Source organism: Chiloscyllium punctatum, chromosome 5 (genome assembly GCF_047496795.1).
Source record: "Chiloscyllium punctatum isolate Juve2018m chromosome 5, sChiPun1.3, whole genome shotgun sequence".
NCBI classification, from domain to species: domain Eukaryota; kingdom Metazoa; phylum Chordata; class Chondrichthyes; order Orectolobiformes; family Hemiscylliidae; genus Chiloscyllium; species Chiloscyllium punctatum.
The window spans coordinates 49,265,855-49,293,547 of NC_092743.1; the positions used below are offsets into that span (position 1 = coordinate 49,265,855).

The 27,693-nt window shown below is 40.5% G+C and overlaps 1 protein-coding gene across 4 annotated transcripts in view; it reads left to right on the forward strand.

Moving 5' to 3' along the window:
* Positions 1-27,693, forward strand: part of gra (granulito) — a 97,735-nt gene that overhangs the window by 35,400 nt on the left and 34,642 nt on the right. For all 4 annotated transcript variants that reach the window (XR_011960586.1, XM_072569553.1, XM_072569555.1 and 1 more), the window contains 2 exons: positions 13,291-13,364; positions 25,616-25,751. Coding sequence is in view for 3 of the 4 variants with exons in the window: in XM_072569553.1 (XP_072425654.1) it covers positions 13,291-13,364; positions 25,616-25,751 (210 nt within the window). In the remaining variant the exon portion in view is untranslated. The remainder of the gene's footprint in view (positions 1-13,290; positions 13,365-25,615; positions 25,752-27,693) is intronic.

The window sequence follows — 27,693 nt, forward strand, 5'->3', positions numbered from 1 at the left end:
GTTCTAGCAGTGATATTGATTTAGTCATTACTCATAGGCAGGTGGGTGTGACTGGGAAATTAGTTAAACTTTAATGTTTGGAGGTGAGTCTTTAATTGATAGGTTTCCTGCCCATTTACAGATAGTGGGAATGGGAACAGAGGCATGCTGGATGAAGTGTGGGATTGATTTTGATTCCACAACTTGGTGGTCCTGAAGCTGCTGTTTTATCCTAAATGAGAAGTCTGCTGATTAATTGATTGATTGTATCAAAACTTTCCACAATACCAGAGAGAAAAAAAATGCCACAGGAGTCAGAGGCATGGTTTCCCCCCCTCCAACTCCCCGCTTGCTTTATTAATGCTTACCTGGATCCAATAGTGGTGGCTTATCAGGCAGAAGAGAAAGATTCTATTCTCACAGACACCGTGAAAAAGGACCAATTTTCTGTTCAATTTTCTATCTCCTTAAAACCTTCACTGTCCTCAAGTCTCACACATCTTTGGAGTTGCAAGTTGTAGAGGAATACAGGAGATGAGCACAACGACAGCTATCTTTGCAGGATGGTATCATCTGACTAGTGAAACACTGGTAAAACATCTTTAAAAAAACCATGACCTGCTGAGTGGTTGTCCTACTGAGTAGCTGGTATTTGTTTTTATTCATTGTGTCACTGGAAGGCAGCTTTTTTAGCCCATCTTTTTGATTTTTTAAACTGCTGTCTAATCAAGTAATGTAATCCAGCAGTCAGCATGGCGTCATGAAAAGGAAATCATGTCTGACAAATTCATTAGAGGTTTTTGAGGATGTCTCAACCAGAGTGGATTGAGTGGAATCAGTGGTTGTGTTGTATTTGGACTTTCAGAAGGCATTCTCAAAGTACCTCACTAATAGTTTCAGTTTTCAGATAAAAGCCCTCAGTATTTGAGGTAATGGCATGTATACAGAATTATCTAGTAGGCAGGAAACAGTGAGTGTGGATAAGGGATGCTTTTTTGGGTTAGCGATCTGTGACCAATGGGGTTCCACAGGGATCAGTGCTGGGACTACAACTATTTACTATACATGTAAGAAAATATGAAGTTCATTTTGGAAGGGAGAGCAAAAGAGTAAAATTAAAAACACCCATTAAAAAACATAGTCCACAACATGGTGGCTCAGTGGTTAGCACTGCTGCCTTAAAGTGCCCGGGACCTGGGTTCAATTTCAGCCTGGGGCGACTATCTGTGTGGAGTTTGCACATTCTCCCAGTGTCCGCGTGGGTTTCCTCTGGTACTCCGGTTTCCTCCAACAGTCCAAAGATGTGCAGGTTAGGTGAATTGGCTCTGCTAAATTGTCCCATGGTGTTCAGGGATGTACAGGTTAGATGCATTAGTCAGGAGAAATGTAGAGTAATGAGTCTGGGTGGGTTACTCTTTGGAGGGTTGGTGTGGATTTGTCAGGCCAAAATAGTCTGTTTCCACACTGTAGGGGTTATAGAACATAGAACATTACAACGCAGTACAGGCCCTTTGACTATCAATGTTGCGCCGCCCTGTCATACTAATCTGAAGCCCATCCCACCTACACTATTCCACGTACGTCCATTTGCCTGTCCAATGATGACTTAAATGCACTTAAACTTAGTGAATCTACAACCGATGCAGGCAAAGCCTTCCATACCCTTACTACTCTCTGAGTAAAGAAACTGTGTCTGACATTTGTCTTATACCTATCTCCCCTCACTTTAAAGTTGTCACCTCACGTTTGCCATCCCAATACTTGGAAAAAGGTTCTCCCTGTCCACCCTATCTAACCCTCTGATTATCTTGAATGTCTCTATTAAGTCACCTCTCAACCTTCTCTCTAACAAGAACAGCCTCAATGCCCTCAGCCTTTCCTCGTAAGACATTCCTTCCATACCAAGCAACATCCTAGTAAATCTCCTCTGCACCCTTTCCAAAGCTTCCATATCCTTCTTTTAATGCGGTGACCAGAACTGTACACAATACTCCAAGTGTGGCCGTACCAGAGCTTTGTACAGCTGCAGCATAACCTCCTGGTTCCGGAACGCAATCCCTCTATTAATAAAGGCCAAAACACTGTATGCCTTCTTAACAACCCTGTCAATCTGGGTGGCAACTTTCAGGGATCTGTGTACATGGACACCGAGATCTCTCTGCTCATCTGCACTCCCAAGAATCCTACCATTAGCCCAATACTTTGCATTCTGATTACTCCGGCAAAAATGTATCACCTCACACTTGTCCACATTAAACTCCACTTGCCACTTCTCAGCCCAGCTCTGCATCCTCTCAGCCCAGCTCTGCAACCTATGATAATCTGATTCTATAATAATCTGGAGTATTAAAAACAATTTTAGTCCCTTTTATTTAAGGACCAATATTTTATTGAAGGTAGTTCAAAGAAGGTTCATAATGGAGGATAATCCCTGATATGGAGGGATTGTTTATGAGCAAAGGCTAAACAATTTAGGACTCACTACAGTTTAGAAGAATGCGAGGTGATCTCATTGGAACATATGGGATTTTTAAGGGTCTTGACAGGGTAAATGCTGACAGGATGTTTCCCCTCAAGGGAGAGTCTGTAACCAGAGAGCATAGTCTCGGAATATAGAAGCACCAGTTTAAGACTGAGATGAGGAGGAATTTCTTCTCAGAGTCGAGTGTCTTTGGAACTCCTTGCAACAGAGAACTGTGGGGCTAGTACGTTCTTGATCAGTTGGAGAATCCAGGGTTACAGGAAGGGCATAAGAAATGAACATGAGGAATGTCAGATTAGCCATGCTCTTATTAAATGGCTGAGCAGGCTTGAGTGACTTAAACAGCCTTGTTCCTCCTGTACTCCTCTTCTAGTTTCTAATTGTCTAATAAAGAGATTGAGTAGACTGAAGTTGTTTTCCTTGGAGCAAAGAAGACCAGGGGGTGGGGGAAAACATGATTAAGATGTATAAAACCATAAATGGCATTAACAGAATAGACAAGAGGAACCTTTCCCCAGATGGAGGGATCAATGACCAGTGGCCGTAGATTTAAGGTGAGGGGCAGGATGTTTAGAGGGGATTGAGGGGAAAATAAAATCCTTTACAGGGAGGACAGTGAGAGTCTGGAACTCACTGCAAGGTGGTAGAGGCAAAAACCCTCAACATTAAAGTAACATTTAGATTAACACTTCCAATACTATAGCATACAAGGTTATGAGACAAGTGCTGGAAAATGGGATTAGAATTTGTTAGGTGGTTGTTTTTACCAGCTCAGACTCGATGGACTGAAGAGCCTTTTCCTGTGCTGCAGACCCATATAACTGACCATCCAGTTTTCTTTTAGTCAGCTGCCCCTTAACCTTCATGGGCAATGAGATCCACGTTATTACGAATTGTTGCAAAAACAGTCTCTCTCAATCTACCTTGCATCTCTTGCCTGAAACTTATAAAACTTGTCTGCTCAGTCCTTGTGTGACCAAGTAATGGGAACTGCTTTTGTTTGTCTACCTTATTCAAGTCCAGTACTTTGCATTCCGATTAAAGCCTGTCATAACTTTGTGCAATGCTACTAAATGTTCTTTCTCCAAGAAAAAAACCTCCAATTCTCTGTACTTTATCAAGGATTCTGTCATTCAGTGTCTCCACTAAGGCACAGTTGGTGGCATCTCAACAAAATAGTAGTTCATTTTTCCAACTGTCTATTACTTTTAGTGAATTTTCCCCTATCTTTATCAGGTAAGAAAACAACATTTTAAATAGACCTGTTGTATTTTTTAATTCTTTCATAAGTGTCTCCAGCATTCCCTTTGTAAAAGGACATCTAGATATTATGGCAAAGTTATAGCCATTGGTGTACCACCGAACAGTTTGTTGGACTTGATTTTGAATGTTGCTTAGTACATTGAATCTTCTCACTTAGATCTGTCTTGTAATTAATTAGAGTAGACTACATGTCTTCAATGACACCAGAAACATATCTGAACACCCAAAACAGTGTTAACTACTGGCAATAAATCACCTGTGTTTTCCAGTTGATTGTTAATGTGCAAAGCCTGTTAATGCAAATGATAATGCAAACCATCAAAAATGAGGGAGGCAGTGAAGGAGGCCTATTCAGAACTGTTGCTGGTGATGATCAGATCCACATCCTGCTAATTAACTTTCTTTTTATTTGTTCACAGAAGGGGCTCTTATGATGAAGTGCTAGTCTCCCTACCTCTGAACTAGAAGGTCCAAGTTCAAGTACCAACTTGTCCAGAAGTATGTAGTAATATTCATGGACAAGTTGATTAGAACAGGCTTATTTGTTCACAGGCAGGGCTCTTGTGGTTCAGTAGTAGTATCTATACCTCTACACCAGGAGGCCCAAGTTCAAGTCCTACTTGTTCCCGAGGGACGTAATAATGTCCCTGAACAGGTCAATTTGAAACATATCTGAACACCCAAAATCCACTGACATATCTCCAATATGTTCTTCCACCACAGGCTGGAAGTAAAAAAAACTTCATTCACAGAAGAGGTTGTGGCACAGTGGTAGTTTCCCTACCTCTGAGCCAGAAAGTCTGGGTTGAAGTTCTACCTACTTCAGAGGTCTGTCATAACATCTGGTCAGGTTGTTTGAAAATATTTTTTTCATTTGGGGATGCTTGTGGTGCAGTGGTGCATCTGTACCTCTGAGCCAGAATACTTGGGTTGAAGTCCTACCTGCACCAGAGGTATGCAATAGCATCACTGAACAGGTTGGTTAGAAAACACATATTTCTTCACATGGAACAGGGCTTCATGGTATGGTGCAAGTATTCCTATCTCTGAGCTGAGAGACCTAGGTTCAAGTCCCACCTTTTTCAGAGGTGTGCAATAGCATCACTGGTCAGGCTGATTGCAAAATATATATTTGTTCACAGGGGTGGTATCTTGTAGCATAGTGGTACGTCTTTACCTCTGAGCCAGGAAACCTGAAGTCTCACCTCTACCAGATGTGTGTCATAACATCTCTGAATAGGCTAATGAGAAACAATCTTTGTTCCCTTGGTAGAGTACTTACTTCTGAGCCAGCAGACCCACATTCGAGTCCTACCTGTACCATAAGTGTTTAGTAATTAATCTGAACAGGTTGATTAGAAGATATCCAGGCTATCTTGTAATGTGTTGAGGCTCTTGTGATGCAGTCAGTCATAGTGTCCCTATCTGTGATCTCTAATCCTGGGTTCAAGTCCCACCCACTCTTGAGATGTCTCACAACATCCTTGAACCTTTGGAGTGGCACAGTAGCTCAGTTGTTTGATTCCAGCTTTGGGTGACTGACTGACTGAGTGTGTGGAGTTTGTGCATTCTCCCCATGTTGGCTTAAATTTTCTTCAGTTTCTTCCCATAGTCCAAAGATGTGCAGGTTAGGTGGATTGGCCATACTAAATTGCCCATAGTGTCCAATCTAGATGATTAACCATGGGAAATGCAGGGTTAGGAAGATAGGTTTGGGAAGTGGGTCTGAGTGGGATGCTCTTTGGAGTGTCGGCGCAGACCCTCAGAATGGCCTGCTTCTGCACTGTAGGGCATTTATGGTAGATTAGAAATTATGTATTTCTATACTGGGGCAGTTCTGATGCAGAGGTATTGTCCTTACCCCTGTGCCAGGAGACCCAGGGTCAAGTTGCAGCAACTCCAGAGGTGTGTAATATAATCCTGAATATATGGATTTAATGTAAATTTCTTTATGACGGCTCTTGTGGCACAGTAGTAGTGTCTCTACCTCTGAATCAGAAAGCCTGGGTTCAAATCCCACTTTTATTCAAGAGGTGTATAATAACATTGAGCAATTTTATTAGAACATATCTGTTTGTTCATGGAAGGTCCTTTTGTGACATTGTGGTACTGTTTCTACCTCTGGGTTAGAAAACAGGTTGATTAAAAGCATCTATACACAGGGCTACTGTATATTGCGAACAAAGAACTTACACAGAAGTTCACAGAAGAGGGGTTATGCCATAGCAGTAGCATCCACAACTGAACCAGGAGGTCTGAGTTCAAGTCCCACCTGCTCCATAGGTGTGTCAAAACCTCTCTAAACAGGTTGATTAGAAAATATCCATTTGTTTACAGGACTTTGACTGTCACTGGCTAGCCCAGCTTTTATTGCCCAGCAGACAGATTAGATTCCCTACAGTGTGGAAACAGGCCATTTGGCCCAACAAGTTCACATCAACCCTCTGAAGAGTAACTCACCATTTCCTCACATTTACCCCTGACTAATGTATGTAACACTATGGGCAATTTAGCATGGCCATTTCACCTGACCTGCACATCTTTGGACTATGGAAGGAAACCAGAGCACTGGGAGGAAACCCATGCGGATGCGGGGAGAATAAAAGTGCAAACGTCACACAGATAGTTGCCGAGGCAGGAATCAAACCTAAATCACTGTCACGAGTCAAACAGAGGTAAGGATTGGTGGGTTTTTATTCAAAATCATGGCCTCTATTGAGTTGGCGTTTAGTTCTAGATTCTTTTACTGAATCCACCAAGGAGGGATTCAAACCCATATACCCAGAACACTAATGTAAGGATGTATTAGCAGTCCTACCTGCCTATCTTCTTTTCCACCTATCCACTCCACCCTCCTCTCTGACCTATCACCTCCATCCCACCCCCCATCCACCCATTGTACTCTTTGCTATCTTCCCCCACCCTCCTCCCTGACCTATCACCTTCATTCCCATCCCCACCCCCACTCACCTATTATACTGTATGCTACCTTCTCCCCACCCCCACCCTCCTATCATTTATCTCTCCACCCTTCAGGCACTCTGCCTCTATTCTTGAAGAAGGGCTTTTGCCCGAAACGTCGATTTTACTGCTCCTCGGATGCTGCCTGAACTGCTGTGCTTTTTCAGCACCACTAATCCAGAATCTGGTTTCCAGCATCTGCAGTTATTGTTTTTACCTATGTATTAGCAGTCTAGGGAAATTATCACATTGCCACAATTGCCCCATAATGTCACCTTGTGGCATAGTTTGTTCTGAAAGTAATTACTGGTACCACAAGTTTTGTGTATTTAATAAAGTTTTAGTCTATCCATTGTCATTTGCCATTCCCTAGCTTTGATGGTTAATGCAGAAAGACTATGGCTTATGGTCCATGACTGCTTTTGCATTGAAATCTTCTGTTGGATAAGGAGGTTCTGACTTCGGTAATTCTGCTGACAGTAGTGTCAAACTCAGGTGGTCTTTTGTATGTGTAGTGGAACTTTGTGAATATTTATGTTCTATCATTGAATCCCAGCTATCAACATTCTGGCGGCTACCAATGTTCAGAAACTGAACTGGACTAGCTAATATAAATATTGGCTATAAGAGCAAGATATAGGCTAGGAATCATGCCACTTGAGAACGCTGTCAATGACCCATATATCACTTTGATAGAGAGTAGACAGGCTGTTTAGCCAGATTGGAATTTACGGTATCACATTCAGGATAAGCCTAGATAGTTTTCCATATTGCTGAATAAATTCTCACATTGTAGACTTATTCAGGTAGGTTGATTTGGGCTAATTTTGGCGCGCAAGTTTTCAGTAGTATTGACAGTGTTTAGTGCCTTCAAACATCTCGTTCAATTAATTCAATTTATCCCTTAAGTAAAGAACGGCATCTACGATGCTGGAGGCCAAGATGGATCATCTATCTGCCTGAGGATCAGGTAGGTTTTTCCCTTTTCCAGTTCTGTCACCATCTACTGTAGAGTCAATTGAGTAGTTTTCCCCTTTCAAAATCTGCCAACTCTATCAGTAGTGCTGCTATCAAGTCACTCTAGGTGATGGCCATTCAAGTCCCTCAATTAGAAGAAGCTTATGCTCTTCTCACCCTTTTTTTTTCTTTTTCCATTTGTTGCTCAATATGGAGGATTACTGGTTTGTAAGCTGAGGATGGTAGTAGGTAATAGCAGGAAGTTTCTTCACCCATGTTTGACCTGAATTCATGAGACTTCATGGGATGCAGACTTTTTGTTGAGAACTCCAGGGAAAATTTCCTGACTTTTTTTTCCCAACACGTGTGGTGGATTTTCCCCCTGCCTGTAGGACTGATAATGATAGTAGTATCTTCGATTTTTAAAGTATTTTCCCTTCTCAGTGTCCTGGTGGATTTTGCTGATATCTAAAACATGTTCATTCTTCAAACCTACTACTTAGAATATTTAAACCTCTACTTTTAATCTAATACTGCACCATATTTAATCTCCTTCGCAATTGAATTGAATTTGTTGTCATGTGTACTGAGGCACAGTGAAAAGCTTTGTCTTGCGAACAATACAGGAGGATCATAAAGCCATGGATGTAGCTTTCTCATTGAGTTTTTATTTTTCAGCAATGTATTTTTTGTTGAATTATTTCAATGTTTATAACATGTTACTCTTTATTTTCCATCCTACCTTCTTATGCTGCCTGAACTGCTGTGCTCTTCCAGCACCACTAATCCAGATTCTTATCTGTACACCCAATTAACCTTAGCCAGCTCAACACTCAACTAGATAAATGATTTTAATTGTGATTTGAAGTTTGCCTTTTTCAGATTGTGTGGAATTTCTGTATTATGAACATTATTTCCCAGTTGATTTTTTTTAGCTATAACTAACTATGACTCTTGCACAATACTAGATCCAACCTAATCTCCACCCAAGATTGTTAATGCAAAAACAAAACTATTGTCTGCCAGCTCTCCATAGGAGCTATTTGTCTTATGTCATTTGCCCAAGTACCCATTGCACTTTTAGATAATGAATATCCTCATGTGCATCAATTGAACATGCCTCTACCTTGCTCTCAGGCAATGCATTCCCAATTCCCTAATTTTTGCCGATTTCCTTAGATTTATGACACTTTGTTCTGAATACTTCAAGGGAACATTTCTTCCCTTTCTGTTCTGCTGAGACCCCTCATGATTTTTAATACCTTTGAAATCTCTTTCAACCTTCTCTTCACCCAGGAATACAAATCAGTCTTCTCCAATATATCCACATAATTAAGTTTCTCATTTCTGGAAACATTCTGATGATTTTCTGCACGCTGCCATCACACATTTCCAAATGTGACATCCAGAACTGGATGTAATGCTTTAGTTGAGGCTGAATAAGTGTTCTGTACAAGATTAAAACTTCACTGCTTTAATGGTTTCCACCCCCCCCCCCACCGTTAGTAAAGTCTAGGATGCTGTGTTTTGTTAACTGCTCTATCAACCTACTCCTTTACTTTCCTAAATATGCCATGATAGGTTATTTTGGATTCTGAGGCTGCTGCAACTTTTGGTATGATGATTGCTGATCATCCAAATTAGGAGACTGTTCCTGCTTTCTCTCATTGATCCCCTTCGATCCAAGAACTGTATCTAATGTCATCTTAAAAATATTCAAAGTTTTGGCCTTAACCCCTTTCTATGGAGGAGAGTTCCATAAGCTAAATCATTCTCAGTGAAGAGATTTCTCCTAGTCTCAGTCCTAAATGGCCAGTTCTAAGACAGTGACTCTTGATTCTGGACTCCCTGGTCATCAGGAGTCTCTTTCCTGCTCTTGCCAGGTTGTCGTCAACATTGACTCTGGACTCCTTTCTTCCTGCATCTACCCTGTTACCTCTTCTAAAAAGGGAGTTTCAGTGAGATTACAGACTTAGTTTCCTCATAGGACAGTGTCAGCTTTCCAGGAATTAATCTGATGAGCATATGCTACAGTCTCATTATGGAAAATATATCCTAAGATAATAGACTAAGACAATGCACCGTACTTCAGTTATAATTTGATCTGGTTACATACATGTAAAACAAGACTTAGTTGCTCCTTTACTCAAATCCTCTTGTGACAAAGGCTAGCATGTGAACACAAATTAGGAGCAAGAGTAGGTTACTGTGGCTGATCTGACTTCCACTTATTCCTTATTTTTACTTACTCCTTTGATTATCTTTATGTCTTAAAAATATTCAATGCTGCTCTGGCGTTTAGCTTTTGAGGCAGTGAATTCCATAGAGTTACAGCCCTCTGAGAAAAAAATTCTGTTTACCTCTCAAATGGGCAACCCTTTTATTTTGAAAATAAAACCCATAGTTCCAGATTCTTCCATGAGGAGAAACATTCTTTTCACATGTATCCTGCAGTATTTGCATTTAACATACTATTTACCTTCGTAATTGCTTTCTGCAGCTGCATATTAGGTTATATTGACTTATGAACAAGGAAATCCAGGAACATCTCACATGAACTCTTCCCAAATAATTGCTCAAATTAATAGGGTTGTAAAATTGTAATGAAATACTCAATGCTCACAACAAAAAATGTATGAGCCTTTGTTCTTATTTTGTTTAATGAGGTTTGGAGCGGATTGGTATCGGTGAGCAGGTTCTTGGTTAATGCAGCTTAAGTATTAAGCATTGCCAAAGTTACTTTACATTTCTTTGTTAGTAATTGAGAGTAGTCTTATGGGATTGATAATGGGGTCAGATTAATTTATTTCTGCTTTTTGTGGCCATAACATGGGCAATTCTTCACAATTGTTGGTGGGCATCGGTATTGTTCAGGAGCTTAGTGATAAGTAGAATCATTTACAAAAGTGTTAAATGGAGCTTTGAGGTAGCTGATTAACCAACTATGTAACATAATTTGCCAGTACACACTGCCTAAAGAAAAAAAGTGATGCTATAACTATATGAAAGATGTCTTATTTCTCTTATTGCTATGCTTTGCCCACTTTCGTGATCCATGCCTCAAAAGTGCTAGAAGTCACCCGGGGGTCTTATTAGCCTCATACTACATGGATAGTGTCTTGACATTTGCAAATCAATGTGGTTCTTGGACTTTTTTAATCACAAGAAGCTGCAGCTTTTCAGTGCCATCCATGCTGATGAAATCAAGAGCAGTGACATTCTTTGTTTTGCTTTCCAGCATTACGTATTTCAGCTGCAAAATTTAAGATAGTCTCTGGTTTCATCTGTTGTTTGAGTATGAACCAAGAGGTTCTTTTTAATTAGGATTTGGGTGAGACTATTCTACAGCTTTCACTGAAGGCTTACCATGTTTTTACACTCTCACAAGCTGAATTCTGCTCTATTTGGTTGTCACTGCCACATGACAAACACGCATTATTTCATTTCATTCTAGTTGCCAGTCCAGAACTTCAGCTTATCGGGCATTTTTGACTGCTAGATTTCCTATTCTGCCAGTGGGAGTGGTTGACAACTGGCATTTCAGGTCATCTGAATTTTAATCACCACAATTTCATAGTTTCACAATAGTTTTGATTTGTGTGTGCTTACAATCCTATTGCTCTTCTATCCCATTTAGACTTTTACTTTAAGTAATATGTGCCCTCTTTATTTTTTAAGCAAAATGTTAAAAAAAAACTCATTTGTCACAAACTATTTGCAAATTATATACTGATTCTCCAAGGTTAATATTTTCTTGCAATTCATTTCTGTAAAGTATTTCACATATACTTCAATGTTGTCTTGACTAGCACATCCTAGTTCATGTTTAGATAATGATAACTGTTGATTAATGTTAGATTTGATCACCCACTCATCTGTGTTTATATAATACAGTTATATGTGATACTTGTATCATTTTTGCATCCACTGTGAATTTATTCTTTACCAAGCAAATCTTTATGTATCAGTTACACAGTTATACACTCCTATACATGCTACTCTTGTAGCCATTTCCCCTGTAATCATTACAAGGCATATCAGTGCATCTTTTGCAAAGCTCATCAGTTGTCATATGGAGATGTGGCAATAGTCTTGACCTTTGATGCTTTCATAAGTACCGTTTTAACTAAAAATTTCTGAATGATATTTGGAAACTTTCAACTGCTGGTTACCTATTTATCATCTAAGGTAAGGCCTCTTCGACTCCCCTCTGCAGTCATAACTGTCTGGGCTCTTGCCTACTCTTTCCAATAATTGAAAGTACTAAACCAGTTGAAAGAAATTATAAATTTGCTGAAAATCCTCTGCCTACTCAAATTGCTTGTACAATTATATGTATATATTTAATTATGCTGTTGTTAAATTTGTGACATTCCTTGCACGATTGCTAAAGAAGTTAAATCCGATTCTAGTAAGAAGAAAATTTGAGAGTGATTACGCGGGACATCAAGTCAGAGTCCGACTATGGGATCAAGAAACCCTAGCAAAACTAGTGTAAATGCAAATCTGGGAAAATGCTCTTTGCTGTTTGGATTCATTCCTAGCACAAGAGAAGATGGCTGTGGTTGTTGAAGATCAATCATTGCAGCCCCAGGACATCAGTACAAGAGCTCCTTAAGGTAGTGTCTTTGGACCAACCATCTTCAGCTGCTTCATCAATGACCTTCCCTCCATCGTAAGTTCAGGATATCACTGATGATTGCACAATGTTCAGCACAATTTACACTACTTCAGAATCTGAAGTGTTGCATGTCCAAATGTAAGAGATATGGATAACATCCAGATGTGAATTGACAAGTGTCAAGTAACATTCATGCCACACAAATGCCAAGCAATGACCATCTCCAACAAGAGATAATTTTACCATTTAATCTCTTGACATTTAATGACATTACCATCATTGAATTTGCCACTACCTGCATCTGGGGGTACTGTTAACCAGGAACTGAGCCACATAAATACTGTGTCTATAATAGCAGGTCAGAGGCTAGGAAATTTGTGGCAAGTAATTCACCACCTGACAACCCAAATCCTGTCCATAATCTGCAAGGCATAAATCAGGAGTGTGTTGGAATATTCTCATCCGCCTTGGAGTGCAGCTCCAACAACACTTGATAAACTTAACCGCCATGCAAGACAAAGCAGCCCACTTAATTGACATCACCTTAAGGTTCATTCCCTTCACTGATCCGCAGTGGTAGCAGTGGGCATCATCTACAACATGCAATGCAATAACTCACCAAGGCTCCTTTGACAATGTCTTCCAAACCAGCAATCTTTAACGTCTCTTTAGGACAAAGGCAGATGTACGGAAACCCACCACTTTCAAGCCGCACGTGATCCTGACTTGAAACTATGTGACCAGTCCTTCATAGTTGGTAGGTCAAAAACTCAAAATTACCTTCCAAACAAACAGCATTGGATTTTCATACACCCAAAAACTATAGTGGTTTAAGAAGGCTGCTCTCCAGGACAATTTGGGAGGAGCAATAAATGGTGGCTTAGCCAGCAATGCCCATATCCATATGTAATAAAATCTATTAATTTCCAGTTCTTTAGTAATTGCATTCTCCATGGAAATAAGATAATTCATTAAAAGTGTAGAAAATTTTATATTAGTAACCTGTTAATTTTTACTTTTCCATCAGATTCTGCTGTATGTATTGATTACCTACCACCGGTTTTACATCAAAATGAAGTTTCATGGAGTGAAGAGAACTGGGTATGATCTATTTCATTTGTAAGATGCTTTTCTTTGATCCCATTTCTTGCTCAAGAGTTTAATTAATGTCTGCTTAACTTTTTAGAACTGAGAAGTGATGGAAGTGTTGCGCTTTTGTGGGTTATTGAAAAGGAGACTGAATGGCCGTACTTTAATTTCTCTACCATAAAAAGTTCTATTATTTTCAACTAATTGATTGTCACCACAACATTTATGTTGCTACTGATTCCTCAAAAAAAAACACCTCTCCCAACATTTGATGCTTTTGTCCCTGATAAAATCAAATATCTCTCACAGCGGCCATTCCCTCTGGTACAGCCCTCATTTCCAATCCCACAAAAGATAGATATGTGGGCTTAAAAGGATATAGCAGGCATTAGTTTAGTAATTTGCCGCCACATGTAGCTAGACAATATAAAATCATATTGCAAGCACAGATGAAGAGCAAAAGCAAAGGTCTGTGATCAGGTAGAGGGAAGAAAAGATTAAATAACTCAGTTATGTGGTGATGAGTTTAACAAAAGTCCAAAATTTGTGTTTTTTTACCAATAACTTGGTAACATGTTATTGCTTATTCTCTTCGGTCCTCCATCCTATTTTACACCTTGCTTTTTTGTTCTGTCTCGCCTTACAATTTTCTAAGGTTTCTCAGGCCCAGCGTGGGCTCAGTCTTGCTCAGCATCCCTCCTGTGCTCCTTCATACTCTGCTGCACTCTCTTTGTTTATGAAATGCATCAAACAGCTTGCCTGATGCTATTCTCCCCAATGTAAAACTTCCAACCCAGTTCCATTGTTAACATTTCTCTTCCTCCAAAGATTATCTCCTCTTTTTAAAATTCTGTCATAATCACCTGCTCCTCAATAAATGCCAATGTTTGGAGTCTTTCATTTATTCTGAGTTGTAAATTTGCTCTCAAGTCTGTGTGACACTGTATTAAATACATTTAAGAATTAATTATGTGTCATGTCAATAACGTTATACTCTTCAACTTTCACTCTTCACCAAAAAGCTCCAGGTTAATTAAACACAATTTATAACTTACTGGTCTTAGACAGCATGTATCTTTGCTTAATTAATGCACGTTTGCTGAGGTAACTAGAACTTCGTCCCTAATTATTCCTAGAGGTTGCCAAAGTTAACCTGACAGATGTGTAGTTGTCGGGCTTATCTTTACAACTTCATCAAATAAAGGTAAAATTTCTAATTCTTCAGCCTCTTGCACCTCTTAAGTCTAACGGAGACTGAAAGATTGTGATTAGTCCTTCTGCAAATTTCATTCTTTCTCACATCCTGAATGCATTTCATTTTGAGCTGATCTCTAAAGACTTCAAATTCAGACAGCCTATCAAATGCATCTACCGGATCCATTTAAAATTCTTCACGTATCTGAATGAGCTTCTCTTGAACCAGATCCTCTCTTGGCAAAGACCGATCTAAAATATTCATTTAAGACTTCAGCTCTGTACCTTGCCTCTATACCTAAATCTCCTTTTTGACCGCTCCTTAACACGAGTTCCAAACTGCTATCATCCTCTGAATAAAACAAACATTCTCTTCCCCTTTATCTTCTGCCTCTTAAATCTATGCTCCCTGATTATTAACACCTGTTCTTATGGAAAGGTGCCTCCTGATCCAGCATACCTATATCCCTCAATCTTATACACCTCCGTAAGGTCTGTTCTCTCGCTCGCTCTCTCGCTCTCTCGCTCTCTTAGTTATTCCTAACATTCCATAGTCCCCCATCTTGATGTCTGTATCATATTGTGAAGGCTGATGCAATATATTCATTGAAAACTGTGCGCACATCTTTTGGGTTCACACACAGCTCGCCTCTATGGTCCTTAATGGGCTCCACACTTTTGCTATTTATATATTTTTAAATAGTTAAAGGAAACCAGTTTTTATTTCCTCTTACTGTCTTAGTTTTCCAAATTTTCTTTTTAACTTCTCCCCTGCATTTTTTTTAAAGTCCTTTAGGATATCTGCCATTTTGAGCCCTCAGTATGTGCCACAATCTCTCTTATTCCTAATTCCAACCTTGATGTCCTGTACACATAGGATTCTCCAATCTTTGTCCTACAATTTGTCTTCACAGGAAGATATTTGCCTGGTACGCTTGCTATTTTCCTCCTCGAATGCCCATCATGGTTCTGAAACAGTATTTTATTCTGTCTACTTGGGCCAAGTCTTATCGTAGATTTCTTGACATGTATTTAGGAGAGCTTTTTATATCAACATGTAGATGCACCTGCAAGGGACTGTGTAGTGCTAGATCTGAGTCTGGGGAGTGAAGCCTGTTCAAGTATTTTGTGGTACCAGTGGGAGATCATTTCAGTGATCGTGACTACACATAGTAAGTTGGGTTTGTTCTGAAAAGGAAGAAAAAAGGAATGGCCTTTCCAAAGCAACAAAAAGGTTTTGAATTGAGGGAAGACAGATTTTATTAAAATAAGACAGAATGTCACGGGATTCCTAGTCTGGAAACAGCTGCTTGAGCGTAAATCCACAGCAAATGGGAGGTATACTAAAAGGAATTAGGGAAAAGTACAATCTCAACGTCTTCCCTTTTAGGGTGAAATGTAGGAGCAACAAGTCCAGGGATGTCAATGAATATTCAGAACTGCATGAAAAGGAACAGAGGGGTATATAACAGGTCAGAGGGAGCCAATCAACTGAGGCCCTAATGGAACATAAGACTCTGTCCCGCCCATACATTTTAAGGAAATAATTAAGAGAACAAAGAGCAGACATAAAAAAAGCACTGGTGGGCAAGATTAGGGAGAAGAAGAAAAAAAGTGAGGACTGCAGATGCTGGAGATCAGAGTAGTGTGTGGTGCTGGAAAAGCACAGCAAGTCAGGCAGCATCCGAGGAGCAGGAGCATCGATGTTTCAGGCTTAAGCCCTTCATCAGGAATGAGGCTTGTGGGCTGGGTGGCTGAGAGATAAATGGGAGGGGATAGGGCTGTGGGGTGTTGAAGGTAGCTGAGAATGCGATAGGTAAGTGAAGGTGGGGGAAGATGATAGGTCAGAGAAGACGGTGGAGATGATTGATGAGAAGGACGATGGACAGGTCAAGAGGGTGGTACAGAGTTGAAAGGTTGGGATTAGGATAAAGGTGGGGGAGGGAAACTGGGGAAACTGGTGAAATACACATTCAATCCCATGTGGTTGCAGTGCCCCAAGGTAGAAGAGGAGGCGTTCTTCCTCCAGATGCCAGCTGGTTAGGTTTTGGCAATGGAGGAGGCCCAGGTCCTCCATGTCCTTGGTGGAATGGGAGAGGGAGTTAGTGTTCAGCTAAAGGGTGGTGGGGCAGGAATGTACTTGCTTTGTTTCATTCTTATCCTGGCTACCATTAGATAGTTAACCCCTATTGTCATTTTCCTTTCCATTCTCTAAGCCAGGTGGTTCAGGATATTAGTATTATATTTGATTTAAATAAATACAGTTCATTTTGTACACTCTTTATGACCATATGTTTCCTCCTGTAAAATTACTTATTATTGCCCACATGTCAGCTCATCTGCTGCTGAAATCCTCAAGTGTTTGTTAACTCTAGGCTCCTGCAATATATCCTCCACAAACTTGATGTAATCCAAATTTTGCCCATGTCCATGCTCGCACTTAGTCCTCTTCCTCTATGACTTCTTCAGTGACCTACATTTGTTCCTTTCTAAGCAAAGTTGAAAAATTCAAATTCTTGTTTTTAAAAGTCTTCATCTTTCACATCTCTGTAATCTCCTCTGACCTTGAAATCCTAGAGGGTTTTTAATGTTCATCTCCTCCAGACTAATTGACCATCCTGATTTTAATTGTTCCAACATCAGTTGCCATATTTTCAACTATTGAGCTCCCTACCAAAAGTGCTCCAACCCTTTCACTTTTTATTTTTAAAAAAGTGTTCCATAAAGCCATGCCCCTCTGTCCAAGCTTTTGGTCATCTTTCTAATATCACATTGTACAGCTCAGTGTATAATCTTGCTTTGTAAATGGTCCTGCAAAGTATCCTTAGACATACTATCTTCAAAGTATTAGGTTAAGTATAAGTTCTGAATATTTCTACAACTTTCTCATTTCACACTTCACACACTTACCTGGATGGGTACAGCTCCAACAACACTCCAGACACTTGACACCATCCAGGACAAAGCAGCCCTCTTGATTGGCACCACATTTACATCCATTTTCTCTACCACTGATGCTCAGTAGCAGCAGTATGTACTATCTATAAGATGTACTGCAAAAATTCAAAGATCCTTAGACAGCACTTTCCAAACCAACAACCATCTAGAAGGGCAAGGGCAAAAGATACATGGGACCACCACATTCACACATTCCCCTGCAAGCCAGTCAGCATCCTAACTTAGAAATATATTGCCATTCTTTCACTCTCTTGTTGTATCAAAATCTTGGAATTCCCTCTCTAAGGGCACTGTGGTTCAACCGACAGCATGTTGGTTCAAGAAGGCCACTCACCACCATCGTTTCAAGGGCAGCTCAGCAAGGGCAATAAACGCTGGTCAGCCAGAAACACCACATCCTTGAGTGAATGAACCAAAAAAAAAACCCTTGAAAGCCAAATACTACTTGCAGACATGGGCTATCCGTAGCATTTACTTCACCCAAATGTGCTATTGAGATCTGTTTTGCTAAGGAAGACAAATTCTGAGCCAGGGTGTGAAGTTTAAGGTTATGACTGAAACTTTGGTCATGGTTTATTTTTGGACCACTTTCACATTTGAAGGACTAATCTGTGAAGTCAAAGTGTGGTGCTGGTAAAGCACAGCCAGTCAGGCAGCATCTGATGACCAAGAGAGTCAATGTTTCGAGCTTAAGCACTTAGAGTCAGAGTCATAGAGATGTCCAGCATGGAAACAGACCCTTCGATCTAACTCATCCATGCCGACCAGATATCCCAACCCAAACTAGTCCCACCTGCCAGCACCTGGCCCATATCCCTCCAAACCCTTCCTATTCATGTACCCATCCAGATGCCTCCTAGCCTCCACCACTTCCTCTGGCAGCTCATTCTATACACATATCACCCTCTGAGTGAAAAAGTTGCCCCTTTGGTATCTTTTATATCTTTCCCCTCTCACCCTAAAGCTGTGCCCTCTAGTTCTGGACTCCACCACCTCAAGGAAAAGACTTTGTCTATTTATCTTATCCATGATTTTATAAACCTCTGTAAGGTCACCCTTCAGCCTCTGATGCTCCAGGAAAAACAGCCCTAGCCTATTCAACCTCTCCCTATAGCTCAAATCCTCCAAAACTGGCAACATCCTTGTAAATCTTTTCTGAACCCTTTCAAGTTTCACAACATCATCAGGAATCTGTGAAGTCAATATTTTAAGAAAAGCAACATGTTTTGTTGAAACTTGCGATCTTGCACTCACCAGAATAATTGCATTAATTACCAATTAATTAATTACCAAAATCAAACAGCATTTAGTGTCTGGTGGAAGAAGCTGGTTAATTGGCAAAGGGACTGCAATTGGTAAAAACACTTCCACAGAGTGCATCAGCTACTGATGACTGAAAGAATTACCAAGCTTTGCTTAAGTTTCAAAACATGCAGGTTTGAGTTTCATTTAGACTGTAAGACTAAGATATAGGAGCAGAATTAGGCCAGTCAGTTCATTGTTCTGCCACTTGATCATGGCTGATAAGTTTCTTGATCCCCTTCTCTCTGTAACCCTTGATCCCTTACTAATCAAGAATCAATATGTCTCTATCTTAAACACAGACAATGATTTAGCCTCCTTAGCCCTCTACAGCAATGAGTTCCACAGATTCACTACCATCTGGCTGAAGAAATTCACAGAATCCCTACAATGTGGAAGTAGGCCATTTAACCCATTGAGACTACATTGATCCTCCTAAGAACATTTCACTATGACCAACCCTCCCTACCCTATCCCTGTAACCCTGCATTTCAATGGCTAGAACAACTAGCCTGCACATCCCTGGAACAAAGAGCAATTTGGCATGGCCAGTTCTCCTAATCTGCACATCTTTGGACTGAGAGGAAACTAGAACATCCAAAGGAAATCAATGCATTTTCTGAATTTCTCCTCACCTCAGTTCTAAAGTGTCAACACTTCACACTGAGGTTGTACCCTTGCGTCCTAGTCTCTCTTCCAAATGGACACATCTTCTCCATGTCCACTCCATCCAGGCCTGTCAGTATTCTGTAAGTTTCAGTCAGATCTTCCCCCCCCCCCCCCCCCCCCCCCCCCCACCACCACTTTCATCTTTCTAAATCCATTAAGTACAGGCAGAAACCTCAAATGCTCCTCAGATGACAAGCCCCTCATCCCGAGGTTAATTCCTATAAATCTCCTCTGGACCGCCTGTAACAGCAGAACATTCTTTCTTAAATACAGGCTCCCAATATTTAGCAACTGCAGTTCCCAGGACCATAAGAAACTAAAGAGTTGTGAACACAGCCAGTCCATTATGCAAGCCAACGTTCCATCCATTGATTCAATATGTACTACTTGCTGCCTCAGGGAGGCAGCCATTGTAATCAAGGAACCCTCCCACCCCAGTTATAATCTCTTTCAACCTCTTCCATCAGGCTTGAACACATGTACAAACAGATTCAAGAACAGCTTCTTCTCTGCTGTTAAGACTTCTTAATGAATCTCTGAAATTTTAAATTTAATTTTGATCTTGCTCTTTGTGCACTGTTTTTGCAGTTGTAAAATTGTATTCTTTGCTCTGTTCTATTACCCTAATGCACTTTGTATGATATGATCTGTCTAATGAGCACAAAACAAAACTAGGTACATGAAAATAAATCAGATTTTTAAAAATTGATGTGCAGGAATATGGAGAAAAGACAGGGATTGGCAATAGGTAATACAATTAATGTAGTAATGCTGGGCTGAATAGCTCACTTCTGCAACATAGTGGTTGTGATTCCGTGAAGTAATTTGATAAGATTGCAAAAATGGTGAAAGTGATATTGTTGTGGTAGTGTTACTGGACTAGTAATCCAGACGACAGGCTAATTCTCTGGAAACTTGAGGTCAAATCCCACTGCAGCAGTGGATGGAATTTAAATTAAACTAAGTAAACCTGGAATTAGAAACAAATCTCAGTAATGGTAATCATGAAATTATCACATTATAAAAACCCTTCAGCTCCACTAATACTCAAAGGAAGGCAGTCTGCTGTCCTTACCAGATCTGGTCTTGGACAATTCCAGGGCCCCAGAACTGTGGTTGATCTTAACTGCCCTCTGAAATGGCAGAGCAAAACCTTCAGCTCAAGGCATTTGGGGACAGACAACTGTTGCCAGTGCTGCTACATTCTATGAAAGAATACGAGAGACTTGTATGCATGAATATGAACAGGACTTAGTTGCAGTGTAGAATTGAATAGAAGAAAGCTGTTTGCACCATAAATTTTCATAAGACAGAAGAATGCTGAACACATTTGTTGTAATTTTTAAGAATTTACTTGAGTGGATTTAATTGACTCAACCAGATTGCTATGGGTCTGAAGTCTGATGTGGGCCAGACCAGGTAAGGATGACAGTTCCCTGCACTAAAGAACTTTTTTTTGATGATGATGATTAGACATTATTTTCACATTCTTTATTAGATTCAAAATTTCACCATGTACAATTCAAACTCAGGTCCCCAGAACATTACCTGGATCTCTAGGTTATTAATTCAGCAACAACAACACCACGAGGCCATCACCTCCCCCTGTTCATCCCTGCTATTCTTTGACCTGTCAACTATATGTTTAGATTCAGTATGTAAAGCACTGTTCTGCAATTTACAGTAATCTATTATTTCTTGATAATCACCATTTGAGGAAGCTAAAGATGACTGGTGAAAGCATGGATTAGCTTGTCCTTCTCCTTTACATGTATATTTAATAATGATCCATAGTTATAGTACACATCTTTGACCATTCAGCAGCCATCTCCAGAGTCGTCTTGGGGCTTCAGATATTGTGGGTAGTTTTCAACCGGATTCTGGAGCCATGGAAATTGCTAAACTATATCAGATTGATGTATATAGTTCCTGATAGAAACATATTAAATGGTGGTGCAGGCTACTGCACCTATTTTCTAGGATTGTGGCTGATCCTGTAATTTCAGCATCTCCCAACATAGAACAGTGCACAGGCCCTTTGGTCCTCTATGTTGTGCTAGCCTTCTATCCTACTAAGATCAGACTAACCTATTACCCTTCATTGTACTAACGTCCATGTGCCTATCCAAGAGTCCCTAATGTATCTGACTTTACTCAGTGTGGTGGATGCATAGAATGTACTGCCAGCTGTGATAGTAAAGAACCTACTTCTGACATCTCCCCTAAACCTTCCTCCAGTCACCTTAAAATTATAACCCCTCATGACGGTCATTTCTGCCCTGGGGAAAGTCTCTGGCTATCTACTATATCAATACATTATCTTGTACACCTCTGTCAAGTCACATCTCTTCCTTCTTCTCTCCAGTGTGGAAAGACTAAGCTAACTCAACTTCTCTTCATAAGATAAGCCCTCCAATCTAGGCAGCATCCTGATAAATCTCCTCTGCACCCAGTAAAGCTCCCACATCTTTCTTATGATGTGACTAGAACTGAACACACTATTCCAAGTGTGGTCGAACCAGAGTTTTATAAGAGTGTAGCAAAACCTGGCCGCTCTTATTAAACTCAATCCCCCTGCTAATGAAAGCCAACTCATCATATGCCTTCTTAACAACCCTGTAAAACTGGGTGGCAACCTTGAGGGATCTATGGACATAGACCCCAAGATCCGTCTGTTCCTCCACACTGCCAAGAATCCTACCTTTAACTCTGTATTCTGCATTCAAAGTTGACCTTCCAAAGATGAATAACTTTACACTTTTCTAGATTGAACTCCATCTGCCACTTATCAACCCAGTTTTGCATCCTGTCAATGTCTCGTTGCAACCTATAACAGCCCTCCACACTATCCACAACTCCACCAACCTTCGTGTTATCAGCAAACTTAATAACTCACCCTTCCACTTCCTCAAAGTCATTTATAAAAACCAAAGAGCAGAGGTCCCAGAACCAATCCCTGTGGAATACCATTGGTCACAGAGCTCCAGGCTGAATACCTTGCATCTACCACCACCCTATCATCTATAAGACAGCCAATTCTGTATCCAGACAGACAGGATTCCCTGTATCCCATGCCTCCCTACTTTCTGAATGAGCCTATCATGGTGAACCTTATCAGACGTCTTGCTAGTATCCATGTACACCATATCCATTGCTCAACCGTCATCAACATGTTTTGTCACATCCTCCAAATGAATTCAATAAGGTTTGTGAGGCATGGCCTGCCCCTCACAAAGCCATACTGACTATCTCTACTTGGAATACCATAGTTTGATTAATCATAAATCGTGCCTCTCAGAATCTTTTCCGAAACTTTGCTGACCACTGACGTTAGACCGACTGATCAGTAATTCCCAGGATTATCCCTATTCTCTTTCTTGAACAAGGGAATAACATTTTCCACTCTCCAATCATCTGGCACTACTCCAGTGGACTATGAGAATGCAAAGGTCATTGCCAAAGGTGCAGCAATCTCTTCCTTCACTTCCTTTACTAACCTCACACTCCCTCACGGACTTAAAGTTAAAAATCACACAACACCAGGTTATAGTCCAACAGGTTTAATTGGAAGCACACTAGCTTTCGGAGCGACGTTCCTTCATCAGATGATCATCACAGACTTAAGACTCTCTCTCACACTCTCTCTCTCTCACACTCTCTCTCTCTCACACTCTCTCTCTCTCACACTCTCTCTCTCTCACACTCTCTCTCTCTCACACTCTCTCTCTCTCACACTCTCTCTCTCTCTCACACACTCTCAACCCCTGTCCCAGACAGACAAAGACCCACATGCACACAAATTTTGTAGGGTGAATTTGTACTTGCAGTTACATTGTACTTTGCTCAAAAGCTGCATGCATTCATGTAGAACTCTGAGCTCAAAAACTGCATGAATTTATGTAAAACTCAGATTCTAATCTAAAAAGTGAGATAACAATTTAAACATCAGGTCATAGACAGAGAACACAGGGGGCCAACACCTTCAACATATTGTCTAGCTATCACCATTGTTAACAGCTAACCCGAGAACGCACTTTAAAAAAAGGTTTTGTGATTTACACATGAAAGAAGTGAAACTATCACTGTATTCTAATAGATGAAAGGCTTAACAGACAATTAATTTCAGTTACATCACACTGTAAATTTTTGCTATAAATTCTGTGTTACGATCGAGCCCTCCACTATCACCTGAAGAAGGAGTGTCGCTCCAAAAGCTAGTGTGCTTCCAATTAAACCTGCTGGACTATAACCTGGTGTTGTGTGATTTTTAACTTTGTACTAACCTGTCTCGCCCAGGTGATTTATCTTTCCTTGTTTTTCAAAATCTTCAGTGCATCCTCCTCCTAACATCAATCCATTCTAGCATATCAGTCAGTCAGTGTGAAACACTATCCTCAGAAATACCAAGGTCCTCTTCAGTAGTGAATGCTGACCCTAAGTATTCATTTAGGACATCCCCTACTTCCACCGACTCCAGGCACAAGTTCCCTCAACTGTCCCTGAATCAGCCCAATCCTCACTCTGGCCATCCTCTTGTTCCTCAAGTGTAGAATGCCTTAGGGTTTTCCATAATCCTACCCGCTATAGCTTTTTCATGGCACCTTCTAGCTCTCCCAAGTCCAATCTTCAGTTCGTTCCTGGCTATCTTGTAACCATCTAAAGCTCTGTATAATCCTTGCCTTCTCAACCTTAAGCAAGCTTCCTTCCTCTTAACTGGATGTTTCACATCCCTTGTCACCCAAAGTTCTTTCAACCAGCCATCCCTTCCTTGCCTCAGTGGGACAAACCTGTCCAGCACTACCAACAGGTGCCTCCTAAACAACCTCCACCTTTCTATTGTGTATTTCCTGAGAATGTTTGTTCTCAATCTAGGCTCCCCAGTTCCTGCCTAAGAGCATTGTAATTCCCCCTCCCCCAATTAAATACTTTCCCATTTTGTCTGCCCCATCCCTCTATGATTATAGTAAAGGTCATGGAGTTGTGATTACAATCACCAAAATGCTCTCCCACCAAGAGATCTGACACCTGGCATGATGAGCACCAAGTCCACTATGGCCTCCTCTCTTATTGGCCTATTGCATTAGGAACCCTTCCTGGACACCTGACAAAAATAGCTCCATCCATACTATTTGAACTAATTAGGTTCTAATCAATATTAGGAAAGTTAAAGTCACCCATGACAACAACCTTGTTAATTCTACACATTTCCAAAATCTGCCTCCCAATTTGCTCCTTTGTTTGGGGGGGTGGCAGAAAACTCCCAATAAAATGACTCCTCTTTTCTGATTTCTGACTTCCACCCATACTGACTCTGTACATAAACTCTCTTCAATGATCTCCCTTTCTGCAGCTCTAATACTATCTCACATTAGCAACGCCACTCCATCTCTTTCCATCCACCTCCCCCACCATTCCTTTTGAAACATCTAAACCCTGGAACATTAAACAACCATTCCTGCCCATGATACCCAAGTTTCCTGTAATAGCCACAGGAACATAGTTCCAAGTACTTATCCATGCTCTAAGTTAGTCACCCTTATTCCTGATACTACTTGTATTCAAATAGACCCACTTCAGCCCATCATACTGACTGCGCCTCTTCTCTATCAAGTGCCTATCCCTCCACATAGACTCTCTGCACGTTGTATCTGTATGTTCACTACCTACTCCATCATCTGATCTGTAGCTCAGGTTCCTACTCCCCTGCCAATCTAGTTTAAACCCTCATGAAGAACTTGTAAACCTCACACGCAAGATGTTGGTGTCCTTCTTGTACAGGTCCCACCTTCCCCAGAATGATCCCAATGATCCACATATCTGAAGCCCTCCAAAACCAGCCATGCAGCCACACAGCTGCACACAGTCTAAAATTTGCCAACTTTATTATGGTTAAAAAGTACAAATACAACAATAGGTCAAGAATATTAGATATTGGGGCAGAGAAGAAATTTGAACTCACAAAGATGAGAGTGGGTCTAAAGAATTGGACCTGTTGCTGAGTGAGCGAAATAGATAAAACAAAATTCTGTGTGATCTCTCTAATTTTTTTACTGCCTTCCAAATTTGTTTTTCTTCCAGCTGTTCTATAAATAATGATAGAAAATAATATTATGTATAACCATTGTTTAAAAACTTTGCAGACCATTTCAAGTGGATATGCACAACGGGAAACCAAGTGGAGTGATGTTCCAACCTTTAGAAGCAAGCAAGATCTTAAAGGACAGGAACGACCAATAGAAAGACGTCATTCTGGTCAGGGAGATGGCACAAAGAAGGGTAAATATAGGATTTATATTGTACAACTGAAGAGATCTATACAGGTATAATGTTAAGGAACATCTATTATAAACTGAATTATCTGCATTCAAGTAGAACTGATCCCTGCTGAAAGAGAAGGAACTAAGGCACACTTCCTCAAATCTTCCAATATGGGAAGACCCCTTTGCCTCAGCTTCCATTCTGATGTGCCTTGGGTCTTTGAGGAAATCCTAACATAGGTACAGACTTATGTGAAAAGTATAAGCTTTCAATTGCAGGGTTTACAATTCCCCAGATTGCTCTGTGATGGGCGAGAACTGTATGGATATAAGCTGTTTGCCCTATGCTTATCCATTTTTCTACATGGGATTTTACTTCAGGTTTTCATAGCTGCTCAAATCCTGCTGATCAACTTAACTCCATCGTCCCCAGTAACACTCAGTCCCCACATGGCAATATTTGCCACCTTGTTCCATCTAGTACGCAGTGCTCACCACCTAGCTCCAACTCAATAGTACCATGTCCTCATGATCTGTGTACTCCTTCCCCAACCAATTTCTAGATCACAGAAAGGGCTCACTCCTTCCTGCATGCCAAGTCATTGAAAGGATTTTGATTTGGGGATGTGAGGGGTAGGGAAGAAGGGCAGTGTGGGAAGGGAGATTAGAGGGCTGGGAGGTCAGAGAGCATCTCCATGAGTTTTGGAGGGAATACTTACTGTTGGCGTTTGACTGGGAATGTTAGTTGACCACTCTCAGGGTGAAGTGTAGATATTCACCTAAACCAAGAAATATCAGCAATGGGATAATGAATACTAATACAGCCTTGGATCATTTAAAAATAACACAGTTGTGTCTATTACCATTTTTAATAAAAAGGCTTCATGGTTTGATTTCTCCTGTATCTTTCACCAGAAGGGACCAGTTGGATTTCAGGTTCACTCCTCTAAAAAGGAGTCAGGATGGAAAGTGCTGGTGAGAAATGCTGAGCTTGGTTCCAAACGCAAAAAGGGGGATTTTCCATTCCTTGGAAGATTTGGTGCCACTGTCTGTTAATGATCTTTGTACCATTCATATCACCCTCTGTCTGGAATATTTTCTTATTCTTTGTAACTCAGCCTTTTTACTTTAAACTTTATCTAATTTAAACTTTAAGTTTAATTAACTGAGTTTCATTAAATCATTTACTTTAAAATATGTGAATGCTTATTTCACTCCTCTCAGTAAGTCAAAAAGTAACCTGCTCCTGAACCATAATCATTTATTGACATATGAATGAATTACATTTTGAATTATTGTATCAAGTGATATAATAGGACTTTTTATTTTGCTTTTTTTAAAGTAGATATAATCAACTTAGTTTGACTGGGGGCAGATGTTCTCAGGTAAAGGATGGCTAGAAAATGGGAAGCCTTCAAAAATAAGATAACGAGAGTCCAGAGGCAGTATATTCCTGTTAGGGTGAAAGGAAAGGCTGGTAAGTGTAGGGAATGTTGGATGACTAGAGAAATTGAGGTTCTGGTTAAGAAAAAGAAGGAAGCATATGTCAAGTGTGGACAGGAGTGATCAAGTGAATCCTTTAGAAGAGTGTAAAGGCAGTAGGAGTATAATTAAGAGGGAAATCAGGTGGGCAAAAAAAAAGACATGAAATAGCTTTGGCAAATAGGGCTCAGAATAATCCAAAAAGATTTTGTAAATATATTAAGGACAAAAGGGTAACTAGCAAGAGAATAGGGCCCCTCAAAAGATCAGCAAGGCAGCCTGTATGCAGCCGCAGGAGATGGGAGAGATACTAAATTACTATTTTGCATCCGTGAAAAAAATGTCGATATTATAGAGGAGATGATAGTAGATGCAAAGAAGTGGATAAATCTCCAGGACCTGATCAGGTGTACCCTAGAATTTGTGGAAAGCTAAGGAAGTGACTGCTGGGCCCCTTTGTTGAGATATATGTATCATTG